The following is a 21,516-nucleotide window of genomic DNA, read 5'->3' as shown; positions in this document are numbered from 1 at the left end:
TGCCTTGCCTTGCCTTGCCTTGCCTTACATTCAGTTATATCAGATCAGGTCAACTAGTAATTGGAAGATTGAATGTTAGATTCCCAGCTGCTTCAGTCTGCTTGCCAAAAATCCTTGGTCAAGATAGTGAATCCCAATCATCTGTGCTGTCAAAGAACAGTTCCCAACTTTTTAGCTCGCTGTCTCAACAAATTTGCAAAAGCTCTCTGGTTCTAGACCATCAGGACACACAAATCGCTGGGAGGGTTTTGTCAGGCAGCATTATTATATTTTATTATATTTTTGTATTTTCTAATTATTTTTGTAATTTTCTTTAGCTTTAGGTAAGTCACTATGGCCATTACAATAGAAACACAGACAGAGATTCACAGTCTTGTAGACATCCATCCAGGGCCAGGGAGAGGGAAGTCTGGGTGTCTGCTTAAAGTGCTGCCCCCCAGGACTGAAGCCTTAGTGAAAAGCAAGAAATGGATGGAAGGACAGACGATGGAAGTTATTTAATTTATTGGCACTATTATCAAATATAGCCGTGAGTCTAATTGTACTTTTTATTTCAGCCCTTCTTTTTCAGCTTTCTTTGACCTTTTCTCTTTTAATATTTTTAATTTATACAATACTTTTAGAGGTCTGTTTATCCATTACAGTTAATGAACTGTTAATTTTCCACTTAAATGTGCATTTATTGTTCCACATATCCACTGACTACTGCAGAATCCCCCACGTGTACACTTCAAGTGGGTCTAGAGGGACTTGTTGGTAAAATTTTATCCAAACATATATATTTGGATCACAGATTTACATATAGTAATATAATGTGATTATTCTGAAAAACTTGTGTGTTAGGTTTTAATTTAATCAGGCAGCTTCACATTTATGCTACGCAGCAGTGGTTGTAGTCTTTGGAAGAGAAAGCGACTCACTCCGACAGTCATTCAGTTCACACCTGTTCTGCCAACCTTTGCTCTACTTTTTATCATTTCAAACAAAAGTAAATATTTGAGCTGCTAAAGAAGTGTTGGCGTTCCTCCCCAGAATTTCCTGACAGCTGAAATGTGAGCTGTGGTGGGTTTTATTTTATCAAATAGAAAAGTCTGAGCTAAACAGACACCGAGGATAGATGGTGGAGGAGTTTATCTTCCCTGTAAGTTAAGGAAGCTTGGACCTGACTGTCAATGGGTGTCTGCTTTTCTGCACTTTTATTTTGTTGAAAATATTTTCGGAGATTGTCGTCAGTGTTTCGGGGGGTTTGCCGTTTGACCTTTCGAGCTACAATCGCTTCTTTTCCTGCGGCGCTGCATTTTAAACTCCTTGATTAGTGAGCGTTCATCTGCCAATCTTTTCCTTTGGACTAATTATTTATTTGGAGTACTTAATGAAATGTGTAGCTCTTCTGCTCTGTCCGCTGGGAATTGTTATTTTGGACTTCGAAGGGGTATTGGGAGTTGACTTCCCCTCTGTTTTGCATTTTGAATGCCCTCCCCTTTGACAATCTAATTTACAGTTCAATGATATGAAAAAGTGCTTTTCTGTTCAGCAGTTTATGGATGCGGTGGAGAGATACTGTACGCCTGTAGCAGGGATCTCATTAAGCAGCATTTTAATTAGCTTTCCTACTGTGTTAATATCTAACTGTTCAGCATCACTCTGCCCTTTGTATCCTTCAGCCATTTCCTTTGAAAAAGGCAAACATGCTTTAAACACGCACTAATTAAAAACTATGGCAGCCTCGCTGGCTCTGGGGGTTAATGAAAGAAGCTGAAATTTAAAGGGAACGTCCCTAACAGACTGATCGCACCGTGGAGTGCTGTGAAGGTGAGAGCCTGGCGCCTCTTTCATGCTAAGTTACAAGGTGAATCAGTTTGCTGTGGCTGATGTGGACTAAAGCGGGTTAATAAAGCATGACAGACATTGCCGTGGACTCACAGTGGGCCGTACGTGCCAGAGCCTCTGAATGCTGATGTGCTTAGAGGTGCAGGGATTTGTTTACCTAAAAAAACACAGCTGGTGTGCATCACAAATGGGTGTTAAGGAGACGAATGTTGAATTTTAATTTGTGGTAGCCTCACACCAAATTGTTCCTCTATAGTTTTTATGTGAAACGGCACACAGGCTCACCAGTCTGAGATTTTAGATCTCAAAAGTCCTGCTTTACTTAAAAGTAAATTCTAAGCAAAGTTTACTAATGAAGCAAAACCAAAAAGTAATAAACTACAGGTGTGTTTTCATTAATCTAAGAGTAGCACACACGTTTTTATTTGCACCTGTTCAGCTGCTCATTAACCCAAATATCTAATCAGCCAATCACATGGCAGGAACTCACTGCATGTAGGTATGTAGACGCCAGAGGATAGCATCCACTGCTTTGAGCTGACAGGAAGGCAACAGCAACCAAGGTGGGCCGCCACCCTGGGTTCCACTCCTGTCAGCTAAGAACTGGAAGCTGAGGTTACAGTTTTTACAGGCTCACCAAGATTGGATGATAGAAGATTAGAAAAACATCTGATTTGATGAGTCTTGATATCTGCTGCAGCATTCAAATGGTCGGGTCAAATATTGACACAATCAAGTTGACAAGAAGGATTTACACTTTGGGACCCTTAGCACCAACTGAACTTTTTTAAATCCCACACTTAGTATTGTTGTCCATGTCCATCCCTTTATGACCACAGTGTACCCATCTCATGATGTCAGCATCAAGCACAATTATCTCATACGGGTTTCTTGAGTTCTCTGTACTCAAATGGCCTCCACAGTCACCAGATCTCAATCCAACAGAGCACCCTTGGGATGTGGTAAAATGGAAGATTCACATCATGCATGTGTTCAGCCAACAAATCTGCAGCAGCTGTGTGATGCTATCATGACAATATGGTCCAGCGAGACTGGTCCAAGAGTTAAAACTGTTTTAAAATCATGCTTTTGGACCTTGTTGAATATGAAGAATAAAGGCAGTTCTGAAGGTAAAAGGGGGTCCTGGTACTAGCAAAGTAGCAAAGTGATAAACTTCCTATAAATACATTTCTCTCTAAAAGTAAATCACTGAGAGCAGAATGAACTGTCACCATCATCTAATGTTCCCTTTATAATGTTAAAGTAATACTGCTCTCAGGGGTAAACAGCCTATGCTGAGAGAAAACTACAAGCTGTTGGCAGAGAGCTTGTAGTTTTCTTCTAGGACCTTCCACAGTGGGATAATCAGCGAGAGAGAGAGAGAATTATCCTGACAGACATGTTCTGAAAAAGATGCATCAAAATGATTTGATTATATGAAAATTTAAAGGGTTAAAACAGTTTTATAATCATTTCTGTCATGCAAGGAATGACTCCCTCTAAGAATGAGTCAGAATGAAACCTAATATCACGATCCAGCCATCCTGCTGTGATTGTTGAAAACCTGAGCAGAAATATTCACCTCATGGGTTTATTTATATTTAAATGAAGCACCTCAGCCCATTTCTAATTAAAGCGCTGTGGGCTCGCTGTCTTAGATGGCAACCGGCTGAAATGGATGCCATTGAGAAGAAACAAAGCCACGAGCTCCTTTTAGAGACAGGTTAGACCAGACCTGCTCAGTAATATCGCGCCTCATTCTGGCTGCTCCGCTGCCCTCTCAGGGGGGAAAAGCAGCCGGGGGGAAATGGGGGATTAAGCAGAGGAATCTGTCTCGCCTGATTGAACAGATGGAGTGATTTTTTTTTTTTTGGGGATGGGGGTAAAAGAAATGGGATGATTAGAGAGGTAGAAAGATGAGAATGGACTTCTTCTGATAAAGTCATTACCATAACAATATGTTCTCTGGAGAAATGGGGCCTGCTGGGGATGCATGAGATCCTTTTGGGCTCATAGTGTCCCTGCAGCACAAAGCAGAGATACCACTGCTATCGTGCTTTGAACTGCCGTGTTTCTGCCTTGCGAGCTGGTCGTAGGTTGTTTTTATCCGTGTGCATGTCAGAGCGAGTGGGTTTCCTGCTTTGCATGCTAACTTTTTCTTCCACACAGAAAATCCTTTGAGAGCGTAGACAAGACAGGATGATGGCGAGCTCACCAGCAAGCGAGTTATAATTTTTATCCTTTACAGCAGGCAAGATTAGTAGCTGTTGCCTCGATTGCTGTCTGTCTTTTCAAATTGTATGGTTACGCATAGTTGACTCAGCAGGACCCTTATCCCAAGGCCTCATGACCCCTTGAACTTCCCACTCACAGACCTTCGCACTTTCCCCTTTAAGCTCCTTGAATCCAAAGCTCAGAGGGTGGCAGGGAGTGGGAGGTGTAGATATTTTCTTCCCAGCTTGCTTCAAAGTCGACAAACCTGAAAGTATTATTGAGCTTAGCTTAAATTACACTATGAATGTTTAGAGGGAGCACTCAGCGTCGTTGTACTTACAACCATGAGGAATATGACTCAGCTTGGAAAATAATTATGCAGCGCTTTTTAGAAAGCCTGACAAGAGCCACAAAGAATCTTTTTAGGCTTGAAATGTGAAATTTGGGGATAGACTGTTGGCCTGTTTGGGATAGCAGCATCCTGAGTTTGATTACAGTGAGAACTTTTGTTTCATTTTAGTCTTCCTTTTTCCTTTTCCACTTTGTTTTCCATTTCCATGTTTTCCAAACAAGGCATAAAACTCAGAACAGCTTTATTGGTGAGGCCTTGCAACAAAACAAACTTAACACACGTCTGTAACTAAAAAACAAGGACAGGCTCACGCAGATAATATATACACAGGAGTAGATCGGATACATTTGTGGAACACAGCTGAACAGAATCTGACTGTCGAGACAGGGGAAGCAAAACTGAACATCACACACACAAGACAAGAGACTGTCAAAATAAAACAGGAAGTAACACACACTGAGACTCAGACTAAGACAAGTGAACTTGAAAGTGAGACTGGGGTTAAACAGACATGGAGACATAACAAACCAGGGACACAGTTGGGGAGACTGGACATAGAAAGCAATGAATTAGTGCCGTCGGCGTTAATCTCTGTAAAATGACGTTAACGCCATAACCGCATTAACGCTGCAAATCTCCGTTAGCGAGTTAACACGGATCGCCCCGTGCGTGGGGCTGCACGGCGATAACACGTTAACAAGCTAACCGTGCTAACGCTCGACATCACCATTCAAAAAAAATATATTTTTTTGTTTTTTCATTTGTAGCTAGAAATTACTCTGCGAAATTGGATATGACAAAAAAAAGTTTTGTTCATACATAGCACAACATACTGTATAATCTCTTTTAATTCTGTCCTTGCAACTTTGTTGGAGTTATCAGACAGCTCTGACCACCGGTGTGCAGACCAACTAATGCTTGGCCATATATACTCTGGGTTTTGATTTAAAGCAGGCTTGCAGGCAACATCGAAGCTCTTGACTTCTGGTTTTAAGAGTAATGTATCCTGCTTGGCTGTGATGGGTACCCTACAGCAGTTGTGCTCCAAACACTGTTAGTTATTATAAACAGTTAGGATGGAGCCCCTCTGCTGGATTAACTAAATCCTGACTATGACTCTAAATCTTTCCTGCTTTATGTTTTGTTTAAAAAACGGTGTATGTTAGTGTGTTCTGAAAATCCTCAACTTTGGTTACACTATATACATACACTATAATCCCACTCCACTTCCACCTTTATTAGACTGACATATGTGCTGTTTCCTCTGCTCTCAGATGTTCCACTGGCTTTGACCGCCATCACCAGGACTGGATGGACAGTAGCTGCCCAGATGAGGTGAGTGTCACAATAAGCAGCCTTTACATCATCATACCTGATAGTGATTTCGACAGTTCAGGATGGTGAAACATCTAAATCTGTATCAGAAACATAACAAAATGTCTCATCTTTCAGACCAAGGACAAGATGTGTGACATCGCAGACACTACGTACCTTTACCCTTTCACCACCACGGTTGCTGCCAAAACAACACCCAAAGGGAAGGAGGCCACTGCGGGCAGGGAAACACCCTCCACCTCCCACCCCCCCACCAGCGTCCCCACTGAAGGTGAAGTAGAAGTAAAACGTTGGATCGCGGCCACAGAGCATATTGTGCTGTGATCAATGCTCCATTCTGGCGAGATGTTAAATGAAGTGCATGCTCTGGAGCTGCTCTTTATTGTTATTGATGCATTTCCTGTTTTGCAACATGCACAAGACACACATTTTGTTTAAAGAATACATGAATATGTGCTGCAGCTCTCTACTTAAACAAAAACAAATGTTCCAGATGACAAGCAGCGGAGCGCTGTGCTTGTACCAACTTTTAAAGAAGCAGGACAAATCCCACCGGTCGAAAATGGAAGCACCCACACAGACCTGGGATCATCTCACATTGCTAGCTCAGTCTCGGTCTTTCATGCCTAAGAATGTGACAGATCTGTTGACACTTAAAAATATTCTCATCCCTCTGTTGTTCTTTTCAGTCATTTTTCAGGTTATTTATGAGGCGTTTTGCTGTTTGACTCTAAAGACTAATTTTCCTTTTTGAAGCCTTAACATGAGTATATCAGAGGGACAGCTCAGGCTGAGGTGGTTTGGACGTGTGCGGAGGAGAGATAGTGGATATACTGGACAAAGGACGTTAAAGATAGAGCTGCCAGGTGTGAGGAAGAGGAAGACCACAGAGAAGATTCATGGATGTCGTAAAGGAGGACATGCAGAGGACTGGTGTGACACAAGAGAAATTCAATACAAACAATATAGAGCATTTTCTCTGAATTAACCAAAAATGTCTTTTATACATAGAGGACATTTTGGCTACCAGAACTTTTCCGAACATACCAGAAGATAACCAGTTCCAGATCAGGTTACCATGGTGATTTAACCAGGTTAAAAAGAGAGCCGCCTTCGCGATACTAAAACTCTGACTTAAAGATCACTAGCCCGTTAGCGTTGCTTCGTAGCGCACACCTTTGATCAAAACACAGGTGTGTTGCGCCTCCTTTCGTGAAGACGGTATGAACAAACGGTCGCTATGGATCGTTGCATCACACACATTTCCTCAACTTGTGCAAAGGTCGAGAAAGTCACGTTCCTTTAATATTGCACCGCAAAGTATTGAGCACATGATTCAGTGCAGGGAGATGAATCCACACCGCATAATCTCCGAGTTATTTAATGCAAATCTCTGTGGAGGCAGCAGACAGCAGTCTTTTGCTGATGATAGGAAAACGGCCAAGGTGTCCTCTGGAGTTTGTTTACTCCCATTTCTTCGCCTCCAGAGATGCCAGGGTTACGACGAGTCGGTTGAATTTATCGTGCCAATTTTCGGTTCGTTTCCCTTTGTATATTACCTTTAAACGTTTTATTTCAGTAAACAGCCAGTTTATCTTAATCAGCTCCAGATGTGAATCGTAAGTGAATCAAAATGATAGGAAAGGCCCACCTACCCTTGTCTCTATGTATGTCACCGTATAAAAACACTGTTTATTTTATTATATTTTTCATACAGGTAAATCTCATTGAGACGCGAGGTCTCATTTCTAATCAACACTAAAATCACACAGCTGGTACATTGTGTGGTGGTTTTTTCAGTTGTCTTGCTTCCATGTGATATTTTTTGGAGCTCTATCTTTATTCAATTAAAAATCGTACCTTGTACTCATTAATTAATTAATGTGGGTAAAAAAATTATAAATGTGTTGGAGTAATAACTAACAACATGCCAGTACTCAACCCCATTTGTCTGTACTTAAAAGACCAGGCCAAAAATTTGATGTTTACTTGTTCAAGTGGCTCAGTAATTTCCTGAAATAGCTGGGAATCGTAGGTTTTAGTAAACACTACTCTGTGTTGTGCAAAACGCATTTTTGTGGCTATTTGGAGGAATTTAAGTCATCAGGATGGTGTGTCGCTCATAGACTCATGATAAACTAGAGTGTCTTTGTTCATTTGTGTTATTTTTCCATAGCTTTTAGAAAGTAAACACATAGGAATATGACTTGAACAGGACGGAGTTTAAGTGATCTGCCTCGCCTGAGGGGACTCGATGGAAAAAAGGTGTAATTAGGGCTCTCTGGAAGTTTTTTAGTTAATGGTGTGGCTCAGTAAACACAGCAAAACAATCTTTCCCAGTCTCTTCTATTGGCTCGTGCGAGGTCAGGGCTTTGTTTGACCTCAGATGTTCTGACTTTAAAGTCTAAGATTAAAGCTAATCATGTTCTTGTGGGTTATTACTCCTTTACAGTGAAACCCTCAAAGTGTCTTGAAAGTCTCCAGCTTCCTGCAGCAAATTCTTGTCCATTTGTTTTTGTCTGTGCTGTTCTCGTTCTGTTCATCTCTTTTATTTTGTGCTTCTGGACGAGCTTTAACTGAGTTTAAAATTTTTATTTTCTAACAACTAAATCTTAAAAATGGTCCCCAAAAGTGTAGTTAGACTAAAAAGACTTTCCAGTGCATGTCTGCAGTGTTTCTGTGCTCTACGTCTCGATCTCATTTGTCCTCCATTTTTAATTTTTTTATTGAACTTTCTACATTAAAGTCTGGGTTATCTTTTTATTTTGTATTCCCCCCCAAAAAAGAAGCATTTCTTTCATGGCTAACTCCGGCAGTGGCCGACCTTTTCCATCGCACACCCATTAATCATCTCGTGGGGGCTGAGTTTAAATGTCCGGGCCATCGCGGTCGGGGTGCTCGACGCGCTGCTGTGATGAGGATAGATGCGGTGAGTTCACGAAGGGAATGGGAAAAACGCCTCGCTGTGAGGCAAAACACAACGAGTTGTCCCACAGATCAAACCGGGGCGTGGTGAGAGGCCTCGCAGACAGCATGAGGAGTAAAATGCACGGCGTGCGTATGTGTTAGTATCCGTGAGTTCAGGAGGTCGTGCTGCGGTGTTCACATTTGTTATCACCCACGGTCTGACAGTGGATCAGTTTCGCCAGCTATCCCCTCACTTGTCAGCTGCAGGGGTCAAAGGTCAGCTTAGATTACAGGCTTGGTGGCTCATGCAAAAGCTGCAGGTTGACATAAGAGCGAAGGAGGTAAAAAACAGACTGGAGAGGATGAATGTGTCTGCGTGGGTGGAGGCTTGTTTGGGTGTAAGAGATGGAAACGTCTCGTCTTTCACTCTGCTCACGTTCAGCTGTACTTAATATGCCTCCCTCTGAGGAACTAGTCACTTATAAAGTGAATGGAATTTTTGCAGTAATATGTATTTTAAGCCATGATAGCTACACGGCACTGGGGATAGTTGTAAAAGCAATTTATTTCCCACCTTCCACTGCATGTACAACCTCCGGTAGAATTAAAGCAATGAAAAAAAGGTCTTATGTCTTACCAGGTCAGGTTATTTTTCTCCACCTTTTTAAGCCCTAAACACCTCATACTTATTTAACATTAAATCAGTTTGTCCCCTATTCTATAAAAAGATGTGTCTGCTAGCTTTCTCCTTTTTTCCATAGACTTTAATGTTTTATCAAAATGACTTCCAACACAGGGGAAAGTAATCCGGGCAGCGAAAACAAAAGGACAAATACAGGAAGTAAAACTAAAATCTAGCTACCAAAATAAACTGTGGAGTAAGAACATGGGGAAATTAGGACTAATTAAAAGATTGTAATATTCTCTGGGCACATGTGCAGCATGTATACATGAGAATAGATTACAAAAAACAATGCTTTTTTAATTTTAAGTGCTTCCGGGTCATTTATACTCTGTACGCCTTCACCTATATAGACATTTCTGTGAAAGAAGAGCATGTAATTGCTTTGTTGGCTTCCTCGTACAGAAACAGTAATATCAAATTCACAACCCTAACTCTGCTGCGCGACGTGCAGCCACTTAGAGAACAATATCTTTTAATGATTCATTTCAGTCGCTAAAATGCACTTGCTTTGCTCTTTTTAAAAACTGAAATCCTTTCGAATTAAATCATCCGGTGAAATGCATCTGTGTGATGTGTGGGTCAAATTTGCATAATGTGAATCCTATGGTGTGTGTAAATGGCTGCTACCCTTCGAGGAGAACTGGGTCATGCTACATTTCCATATTTCACATGTATAGTTAACCCCAGACTGCTTTTATGTGCCGAATTGGGAATGCTAAGCCATTATATTCACAGCTTTCATTTTTAATAGGATGTTAAATATAGTGAAAGAAGCTTCGGCTCATTTGGGACCATCAGCGAGTTGTTTATGTTGTCAGAAACAAACAACAAAGAGAAATATTGATCATTGTGTCTGATGCTCGTGGTTCTTTCTGTTTTTGTCTCCTCACAGATGACACCAAGATCGCTCTGCATCTCAGAGACAACCAGGGTAGGTCCCCGACTTTCCCTTCTGTGCCATCCAATAACTGTTGAGGTTAAGCCGCTGCTGCTTCCTGTTGTTTTTATTATTGTTTGTTTCTCTGTCTCCTGGTTTGACTTTACCGCTGAGGCATCTGTCCCTGATTGCTTTTTTATCTTTTGGGGGACATGTGGCTCAGTCAGTTGATAAACTTTATCCAGCAGCTCACTGTAATGCTTTATTGTCCTCTGTGGGTCCCAGCGATCAATTATGGTGTCTGGACCAATGCGAGTAAAAACAAAATAGAATAGAGGCAGTAAGCCCTTTGGCCCGGTTGGATTTAGTTAGCATCATATGAAAAAGAAAGTTGAGCCACTATTAATTTTAAGGGGAGATTCAAAACATCACACTGTCATTATTTATTTAACAAAATTTAGGCCAAAATGCAGGAGAAATGTGTGAAAATGTATTGCTTCGTCAGTTTGCTGGTGTGGAGCATTCAGGTGTGTGGTAACACAGTGCCAAAACCAAAACCCAAAGCCTCAGACTACAGGGTTTAAGTTCATGACTGTACAATTAGGAATAAAACAAGTGTTGCTTATTTGGAAGGGTTGCCAGGAGAAAGCCTCGTCTCTCTAAAACGAACATGGCAGCAAAGCTTAAGTTTGCAAATCACAAGACTTGTTTAACAATGTCTTTTGGACCAAAGTTGAGATGTCTGACCATAAAACACAGCACCATGTTTAGCAAGACACACCCATCAGCATTAACACCTCAAACCAACTGTCAAGCATGGTGGTGGACTTATGATGACTTGGACTTTTATGCAATAACGAGTTGATATTCATTAATTTTACAGTCGCAGCTGTTGTTCACTGCTGCCACCTACATGCATCAGTGCAACAGCACAAGTGACTCATGTGATTTCCTGTTTGGCTATTCATTTGCTAATATTGTCTCATAAATACTAAGAAATAGGATTATTCATAACTTCCAGCTGCTGTTTTATCAAGTGAGGAGTTATGATGTTAAAGTTAATTCACCATCATTATTGTCTTAGAGCCACAGTATTATAAGTCTAGCTGCTTTTTGTAAACAGTGATGTCTACTGACTGCTAAAGCAGAATTTTCTGATCCTGTGTAAAATGTTCTAATGATATGAGATAAAAACATGAGAACAATGCCCTTTCAGCATAAAATGTACATAAACCATGAACATTTATAGTCGTACAAGCAAACTCAAAACATTCCAATTAGACTTTCGGGGATTCAAAACCATCCAAACTCCTGAAATGACTTTGAACTCCATCAGTTTTCGGAGATAGCCTCTCAAATGTTTCATTTCCTGCTTGAAAGAAAATGGAAATCCACGGCTTCTATCACACTTTCATTACACAAACGCTGCATGTTTCCCATCACTTGAGCACTCTTGTGCTGGCGCCTGGTGCTGCGATGATATCTCTTTGCATATTTTTCATGCATCTACCCTTTATCGTCGCATACCTGGCAATGGTGTTATTCAAGGTGAAGCTAAATTGTGAGGAAAGGACTGAAACATAAAAAGCGAGAAATTATATTGGCTTTTCCTCTGTATTAATTGTATTGCTATTGTAACGAGTGGGTGTTTATGAAGTTGTATTTAATCAGCCTGCTTCCTGTCAGTTTGTCTGGGTGATCTAGCATGTTTAACTCACATCACAGCCAGGTTTGGTCTGACCTTGACGGTGACAGGAAATGCTGAGGTGATTACAGCTCCAATAAGAGCCAAGATAAGAAACAACAGGAGTGAGACGCCCTTTTTTCAGGAGCTGCTTCTCAGCGCTACTTCTCCCCGACTCCTATTTATAAAAAGGCTGAATTATAGGTCTGCTCAGTTTGTGTTGTTGGCTTCCTGAAACCCATTAGCCAAGTGAGAGAACAGTTGTACTCCCCTGCGCCAACCGTGGCACTAATGTGGAGCTGAAAATGAACAGATTGGCTTGGTTTCCTCTGGTCTCATTTGTCCTCTCTCAAAATCTCTAATGTATTTTATTGCTGTCTAAGAGCTCTGTCGTCCATTAGTGCTTAGGACCTAGCAGTCATAAGGACAAAGCTAATGAGGAATGAATTCGATGTGCTGTACACCTACCACTTTGTCCCTATCCAACTGTACTCCCACCATTACAGTATTCATATACTATATTTTCACATTATATAAAATACTTACGTATTTTAAGCCACGTGTCAGTAAACTGAAGTATTTCTATAACTGAAGTTACACCAATGTAAGCTCTTTTTGTGATTAAAAAATAAGAACATTTAAGAATTATTTTTTTTTGCAAACTTGATATTTTGTGGTTGTTTTGTAGACAGCACTGGTTCCCAGCTGTCATTTCATACTCCCAGCAAAGTATCCAGTCAGACAGGCTCAAAGACTCCTCTGCCAGCACCACCTCTCATCTTTAGATGTTCATTTGAGCCTGGAAAAGTACTATATTCAGCTTATCATTAGCAGTGGTACTACTTCATAATACTCTCCATGTATTAGTGATCAATAGAAACTGTTTCCCAGACTGCCAGATAATTATTTTAACAGCTAGCCAATGATTTCCAAGTTTTTATTCTCAGTTTTAGCTAGCTACTTCAGCTGTTTATTGGTAGGTTAGCCAACAGTTTCATCTGTATATACATACTTTGAGCAAACAGTTTCAAAGTGTGGAATAGATCAAGCTGTCTGGCATTATAGAGGTAATTAAAATCATCAACAGTTTATGGTCCAGTAAATTCATTTTAATGTGTATGATTCTGAAAACAGTTATGAAAAAATACTTTATGTGCCCCAAAAGGTTGATTTTGTTCCTCTGGACGTAGTGTTTTCAATGGGAGAAACGTTTCATTGAAATCTTGACGCATCTGGATGTCCAGATAAACAGAATCAACCTTTTGGGATTTACTTACCTGGATGATTGAGCATGCATCAAGGCAATGCTTTAGGTGCTTTGATTATGTCAGTCGTGCACTATTAAGGTGACTACAGTTTTTGCCAGTAAAACATATAAATGTGGGGTTTTTTTGCATGTTTCCACAGTTTTTCCACAGTCTTTAGAGTCTTGTCCAGCTCCACTTTTCACATAATACATCTGTTATTGGACACATGGCTGCACATGAGTCTGGAAACCACACAGAAAATTTTGCTTGTTTCACCAGATCACTATCACCCAGTGTATGTGATATTTTGAGGCCTTCGCTGCTGTCTTATTGGCTTAGACTCAGAAGAGTCCAGATGAAACTCTCTGTGCCAGAGCGCTGTGCTCCTCCAGGGGTCGGACACTCTCAGCTTGCATTCTGCTGGTTTTTAGCTGCTAGGCTTTTGATTTCTCATTATGCCTACATCTCGGCTTAGCCACATGCCCCTCACTAACCTTCCAACACCCCCAACTAACAGCTTGTCGCATCGTTTGGACTTCCAGCTGAAGCAGGAGATGGTTCTGTGCAGCTCCAGCGGACAAACGCATGGGAAAGTGTCTTGTCTCTGAGAAAAACAGAGCATACTTAGATCATGTGTTTACTACATTAAACGCAAAAGCAAGGATGTCAAGCAAGAATCCCGACTCACTGCCTTCATAGCTGATTGACGAACGATGGACACAGTTGGGTTGTCAGCATTGCCGGCCATCAGTTGTTTTGTTTCAGCACAGCAAATTATCCGTTTGTTGTTTTTATTTTTCATTCCCAGTTATGGTGGGCACATAATGTCTACACAGACAAACACATTAACAGTGAATTCCCACACACATTGCACAGATTTGATTACAACCCGAGTACGCCGGAAATCAATGAGGCAGAGAGCCAGGGGAGAGGCTGCTTGGCTGACAGGCCGAGTGGTGGGTATTGCTGCTAATTAAAGCCGGGGAGGAGCCCTGGAGATGTTGCCAGGGTGGCACAGAAGGAGAAGAAAAAAGCTTTGTGAGTACACGTGGCCTGAACCTGCTATAAATCTGTGTGAGATGAGGTACAACATGAAGGCAGAATCCTTGCTGGGTTATGTTCTCTGCTGGGACACTGTTTTCTGTCATTATTATGTGTATTCTTCCCTCTGACAAATCACAGAGGAAGTTCTCTTAGTTTTTGTATTTTTGTCTGTGTGTGTGTTTTGTGAAATTGTACCCCAAAGATGAAAACTGAGATTTCCCAGTAGGTTTACAGGCTACTGTGATCATCTTCAAAAGAACTCTCAAAACACCTGCTGGGTCGACTTTGAGGTCCAAATATAAATCTGATGAAGTGCTTTACAGACTAGCGCTGACTTCCAAACCCGGCTGAAGGACCGATCTCTTATGTAGTCACTACTTACAGCCTCTTCGGTTTTCAGTGCCACGACTTAAGGCTATAATAGGACTTTATCAGCAGCTATAGACCTTCCTCCTCCTCCCATCAGGACCAAACACTGCTAACCTTGGTGTGGGATTAACTCTTACTCGCACTTATGGGAGACGAGAACTGCTCTTGAATGCCTAAAAAGCCTTCAGAACAATCGTGCCAGAGACTACTAAAGAGCCAGTTGCACAGTGAACCTTGAATTTGTTCTCCAAGTGAAAGAAATGTCCTTTAACCATTCAACAAATACTTTTAGAGTCACTGAAAATGAATCAGACGTGCATGGCTGAATGAGAGCGGTGCATTTGTTAGGTTTTAAAATGAAATGCCTTTTTCCCACAATGGTGACACGGAGCGAAAGCTGAACTTAAACATATCGGCACAAGCAGGAAAGGAGCGTATCGATGAATAATGAGTGTCCCCTGCTGGTCGACAACAAAACTGCAACGAAACCAGAGAAAATATAACACTTGCTTTAAGCATGTGGCACAAAGTGATAATTAAACCAGCGGTGCTTAACAATCTGAAATAGCAAACAGAATGCGTGTGTGCCAACATAATGGCTTCTTGTTGTGTTTTCCAGTGATGCCAGCTGACAGTGCTGTAGACAGGGTGAAAGGCACTCATCCTCTTCACACTGGTTTGATCCTGGGCATCTTGCTGGTGATGCTTATCATGATTGCAGGCGTGCTGATCACAGTCTACATCTACCATCACCCGACCTCTGCAGCCAGCCTCTTCCTTATCGAGGTGAGCAGCAGCACCAGCAGTTCTTCTGTTTCTGACGTCAGAGGGCTGATTGTCAGTCTTACACCTTGACATAAATTACTTATTATATTTTCCTGTGCTATTGTTTTTTTTTGCTATAGAGAAGTTTTTTAATTCTGGTTATGAGAATCAAACCAGTTAACATTCATGGGTGTTCTCAATAAGCTGAATATATCTAATATCCGAAAAATGCAGACAGCCATCATTTGAAAGTGAAGTGTAATATATGTTTTGCTAGTGTGCATTCAGTGACTGGTTGGTGAGTGGTTTCTGGAGGCTAGCCGCACTCACAAAGGTGAAATTAGTCACAAAGATGTATATAGTGCTGCACCGGATCCAAGCAGATGACCATTGATGGCCATGGTTTGTATGACACCTAATGGCTGCAAACAGTAAGCAAACCGGAAACACTTTCTTTCAAAGTTAAAGCTGATTTTACTTTGAAAGCAAACAATATCCATTTCTGGTTTGTGTTGCACTCTTTCAATTTTTACTGCCTCTCCACTGTTAGGTGACAAGTAAGTCACCATCTTTCATGCAAACTACAGGTAACCATGGAAATATGCTAGCGACCAATGGGGTCTTAGGTACAGGGCACCATACGCTGTATAGATGTCAAGTTAGACACTGAAATAAAAGGGCTTTAGGTGAATGCACTACACAGCAACCTCTAACCTTTAACCTTGACCACATTTGTTGCCTCTGACCTTCAATCTTTAACTTCTCTCCTGTAGAGACGTCCGAGCAGGTGGCCTGCCATGAAGTTTCGCAGGGGGTCGGGTCACCCAGCCTACGCGGAGGTGGAGCCAGTGGGCCAGGAGAAGGAGGGCTTCATCGAGTCCGAGCAGTGCTGAGGGAGGAGGGGGCATCCACATCCCTCCCTCCCCTCCGCAGCCTCCCTCCTGTGCTAGCCCTCCTCTCTCCTGCTCCACGGGGACTTCTCACCTGGAACCTCCAGGATGCACTTATCGGTGGAGGAGCTCAGTGTACACAATGACTCGTTAAGACTGTACAATCGGCCCATTGAGCGCTAGATGAGACTGGATACAGTAACCGATGACATGAGAAAGTGAGACACCCCTGAAGACTATCCCCAGACATACCCACTGTTCAGCTCCCGTTAGCAAGGAGCTGAGCTGCCGGGGGGCAGAGGGAGGGAACAGCGCAGACGTCATCGACTCTGCATTCGTTGAGAGTTTTTACGACTGCTATCGCGTTGCCATGTTGGGACTGTACAGCTTGACTGATAGCCGTGTGTCTGGTTGGGTTGGGGAGCAGGGTGAATTATACAAAATATATTTTCAGGATCAATACAGAGTGTGTGAACGAAGATGTCCACTTTATTGTCCATGGGGGTTACACATTATAGGCCTTTGTATATCCATCAGGTTTTTCCTTCTTTTCCTTTCTCTATGTTTTCACAGGGGTTGGCGCATTTATCTGTACAGACCGTCGGTATTGCTTTTCAATACCATAGCAGGCTTAATTGACTTTTCCACAGTGCACTCTGCACAGAGAGGCTGTGGCTGCGTGATATGACGCGAGCTGAACTCGATCGATCACAGCTGGGAGTAAAGCTCTGAACATTCGGCATCGGTGTTGAATTAGTTTGTGATTTTTGGGGGCTGGTTTCATTTTGTGAAAATGAAGTGTAAGGTGGGGGTTTTTTGTTGTTGTTTTTTTTAATGGGTGATGGACACTATCCTTCCCTTTGGATTGATTTCTTTACTGCCGTGCCATTTCGTCCCTGAGTAGAGTTTGCACTTCTTTTTTTTTGTTTCTCATTCGACATGTGGTACTAATGCAAAATTACAAGACAGGCGCTTGTGAGTGTGAATATATTTTCTGGAGTGTAAGTGATTCTTGTGTGTGAATACAGAAGACAGTTTACAGTAGTGATTGGACATCCACCTGCTATATGGGTGCATATATTTGAGCTGGCTCTTATTGATCTTACTTAGAAGTATCTGGATACAGTTTGCATGAGCCAGAAAACACATTGGTCTGGTTGGAGATTTGATTCATTTTTACAGTGTCGGTTTATTTTCCAGTTGTTGCCAAGCGTAACCAGTTCTGTGTCCACATTTAATAGCTGTCATGTCACCGTAGTAATGTATATACCAAGGCCAAAACATTTGCAGATTCAGGTAACTCATGGCAAACATTTGCAGTATAGCAGTGATGAGAATCTTCTTTTCTTATTTTTTTATGAGTGGCCTTTTTTTCTCTACTTTTTTACTTAAATGTGAATAGTGTTCTAGTCATTGCTGTCACAACAATTCACTCATTTCAAGAGAAAATCATGTTTTACACCAATGATTGTAGACTCATTTAAACAAACTAGAGCTCAAAATCCTGGAGTTTTACTGAGTAATAAAATGTGCAATATTACATCCGTTAATTTCTATGAAAACGCATAAGAACTCCAATCATCTGAATTCTTTTTATTTACACTTTGTTGACATTGAGACCAAAGACTAATCAGAATTTCAGTCACATGTATTTACCTCAACCTCCCCCCACAGACTCCATACCTCTCATTAGGCAGGATATGCAGGTTTAGTTGGTTAAAGCACAGACTGTACACAAAAGATGGAAGTAGCCACTGTGACATCACTCATTGGTTAGCAAATTCCTGATCATATGCCTCAACCCTCAATTTAAAAAAAATATTATGTCATTCTTTATTCAGGTGGCTCCATGGTGTAGCGATTAAACAAGCCTTATATATGAAAAACTAGCCAGTTCAAGAGGGGAGGAGCCATTAAATCCACCTCCAGGGTTTAAAAGCTACTGTATTCCTTGCGTTGGCCCCAAACCTGGATAAATGAGAAGGTTGCATCAGGACAAGCATCCGCCCAAATCAAATATGCGGATCTACCTTGGAAATGAGGGAACAGCAGTAGTACTTAATTATGTTATATTCAGTATGATTTGAAACTATCAGCTAAGGCCATGAACTGATCAGAAAAAAGTTTGCGGTAATAGATCAACAGCGCCCAAGGGCAGTTTCCCACAGACCTCTAAACATGAAGGTTTTGTTTTCCAAGCAGAGGAGTCGACCCCTGCTGGACATTAAAAGAAATTGCAGGTTTTCACTCTAAACTGATGTCACTTTTCAAACCAGGAAGCTACATCCATCCTTTGTGTACAGTCTATGGATTAAAGTGATACTGTGCAAGCATTTTGATGTCATAAAAATTAGACTTCCCTGATTAGCATTTGCTAAATCCTTCCCACCATCAACGACTGTCCAGTAACTTATTACAATTCCAGGCACAGTAAAGCTTAAGCTTTGCATTATCAATACATTTAAAGAGTTCTACTGCCAATGTCTCTTAGTAGCCTTTCTATGAATAACCAGAATTACAAGAGGTAAAATGTCAGCCATTAGAAATTAACAGTATGCCTATCTAACTAACCTACTAATTTCAAGTTTGCATCATCAGCTAACAAACGAATCCTGGAAGAAGAGTTTAGCCTCGATATCGATATGATATATCAACAAGTCCAGTCAGCACAGTGATACCTGAGATAGTGTTATACATTCACTCACTTCAAACAAACAAATGTGGCAGTCTGCTAGTACCAGCATAGTCACAACGTGTAAGCAGGTACACAACTAAAAATACAACTACAGCAGTAGTAAGCGCACTTAAGCAACCAACCTTTGGGTTTTAGTTGCTTTGTTCGTTTTAGAGGAACCAGTACTTTGCCTGTTTGGTTAAAATACATGTTAATCTACGTGGAAAGCATAGGAGCCTGTTTCAAATCAATACATTCTCTTATATTTTATAACATGTGTGTTGGGAATATTTTAATTCATTGAACTTATATTAGCAAAGTTTTTCCTGTCATTCTGAAATTGGTTGTATTGGGGGTTTTTAAACAATACTAAAGTCGCAGGTGGTGAAGTTGCCACCACGTTGTCCTGTGTCCTTGGAAAGAACACATTCAAGTGCAGTAAAGTCCCACTAGGTGAGCGAAGTGAACAGAATCACTTCCTAAAAAATCTTTTTAAATTATTCCGTTTAGTTAAGGTCTTAGTTACAAGCAAGTTTCAAGCACATGTACGGAGTGGGCAGTTCAAGTCACGCGCTCACATGGAGGCAAATCTCTTCTCCAAGGAGTTTGGACAAGACAATCAATGGACTAATTCATCAAGCTGATGCGAAGCCACATGAGCAGAAATCATGCAGCGTTATTCTGGCCCCATTTAAGTAAAAAATAAGAGGACTCTACTGTCCATGTTAAATGATGTCAGGTGAACGTTTAATAGACGTGATTAATAGACTCCAACTGTTAAAATCAGGCCAAGCAAATTCAAGCCCGATGATGAAGTTCAACTTAAAAGACTTTAAAAGTCGTTTTCACTATCAAGCAAAGAAAAGTTTAAACTGCCAAATTAGCATCACCCAGATTTGTCCTTGGGGTTTTGTGGGAAGTAACACTTGTTTAATACTTTACTTTAGTGTGTTCAGAAAGATATGATTTTCGAAGAGTCACACAAGGCATAAAATCTTAACTATATGAACTACATCGTGGTCACATGACTTTAACTTTACGACTACTAAATTTAGCCACTTGTTATCAAACTCCATATTCGGGACTCACAAAAGCTGAAAAATTCCACAGCTGGGAACGTCCTTATGTTGTTAACCAATGAGGACATCCTAAATAATCCTTCCTTGTTGTGTTTAAAATGATCATAATTTACAATATGGAATTTATGTCCTATTACCTGAAACTAGCAACTGAGCAAATAAAGTCATTAATTTACTTAGTGTAGAGCTTTAAACATGGCCATGCGGCCCCTTGTAAATAAGGGAGCAGCTGAAAGCAAATTGTATACTGAGGTCACAAAGCAAGGGAGGTGAGTGTAGTTTCCCCATAGACTTCTTTATAACCAGAGGAGTCTCCACTTGCAGGACATTTAAAAAAATAGGTTCAAGGTACAGTCGGCGTCACTTTACAGAGCTAGAAGCTATGTCTGCCTTTTATATTGTCTACGGCTCTGAGTCATGTTAGCCTTTGTCACTCTATACACTAGTCATTCAGTCAGTGGAGCTATGCAGCTGGGTCGTGGTTCGTGACATGCATCACAGCAGTATTTCTCTAACAATTGTGAGCCAATGGCTTCTCCACACCTCCAGGCCCATTTTTTTTATTTTTTAGTACCGGTAGATCGATCCCTGTGGAGAAATGCTCTTTGAAAGTGATCAAATCATCCACGTATCATACGGTGCCACCTGAAACTGCAAGTGTTTTAACGACTGCTGTGAAAATGCAGTCCGAGAACGTGACCGGAGGTCACATTTGTTTGCACTGAACACATTTACAAAAGCTAAAAACACTTCAGTCGCGCAGCATTGCCAGATGGAAAAAATGTTATCCTAGAGGATTACAGTTATTATATTTTGAGGAGCACTATTGTACACAAGTCAGATCGGTAAAAAAAAGATGTCATGAGAGAAGATGTGTGCAGGCACAGGTGTAAGCTGTAGTCCATTGTCCTAAAATGAGGCAGCCTCGGCTTATTTCAACTACTATGTGTTGTAAAATAATGAGATTGTGAAATATTATGGGACCTTTGCCACACAAGTACAATAATTATCACACTCTGGCAATGCTCTGATAGTGGAAACTGGGCTTTCTAGCAGCAAAGTCTTCACTTGCTTCACTGGACCTGACTAATGGCTTTCACTCCCACTTTTAACAAAAGCAGCACAGTTGTGTCATTGGGATTGGTTACTGCTGTTTTCTTTGCTCTCTTATGAGTTGGATTAAATGATGCTGAGTCACAGATTCAGCAAATGTTCCACGAGCTCAACATACAGATACAAGAATGGGAGTTTTCTTCCAGCTGTGATGTTGGTTTTATCTTATCATGACACTTTCATAGCAAACAATAAGACTCGAAATCATAAAGTATCATAGCTGTCTGTAATTTCTGTAACTACTGTCGTTTTGATTACATTTGAAATAATAAAAAATGTTGGTAAAAACAGTCACATGTCTGTTTCTTTACATGGTCCACCAAATTACATGTTTCTTTTGTTTAAGCATGCATGTCCAACTTCTTTTTGATTATACTATGCTAGTATAAATATACTACCATATCTTTAGTATATTTCATGAAGTTGTGCAGAAATTTTATATTTACAGACC

The 21,516-nt window shown here is 41.0% G+C and overlaps 1 protein-coding gene across 1 annotated transcript in view; it reads left to right on the top strand.

Annotated features, from left to right (window-relative positions):
• The window catches only part of plxdc2b (plexin domain containing 2b), a 118,853-nt gene extending 97,498 nt beyond the window's left edge, over nucleotides 1-21,355 (top strand). Inside the window, exons 10-14 of the mRNA XM_082545881.1 lie at nucleotides 5,671-5,731; nucleotides 5,849-6,002; nucleotides 10,216-10,254; nucleotides 15,164-15,330; nucleotides 16,083-21,355. Of these exons, the coding sequence (XP_082402007.1) occupies nucleotides 5,671-5,731; nucleotides 5,849-6,002; nucleotides 10,216-10,254; nucleotides 15,164-15,330; nucleotides 16,083-16,202 (541 nt within the window). The 3' untranslated portion in view covers nucleotides 16,203-21,355. The remainder of the gene's footprint in view (nucleotides 1-5,670; nucleotides 5,732-5,848; nucleotides 6,003-10,215; nucleotides 10,255-15,163; nucleotides 15,331-16,082) is intronic.
• Nucleotides 21,356-21,516: the final 161 nt, after the last annotated feature.

The sequence above is a fragment of the Aulonocara stuartgranti genome (genome assembly GCF_965226115.1).
Source record: "Aulonocara stuartgranti genome assembly, chromosome: 9".
Classification (NCBI taxonomy): Eukaryota; Metazoa; Chordata; class Actinopteri; order Cichliformes; family Cichlidae; genus Aulonocara; species Aulonocara stuartgranti.
The sequence above is the reverse complement of the archived record's forward strand: the minus strand, read 5'-3'. Positions and strand labels throughout refer to the sequence as shown.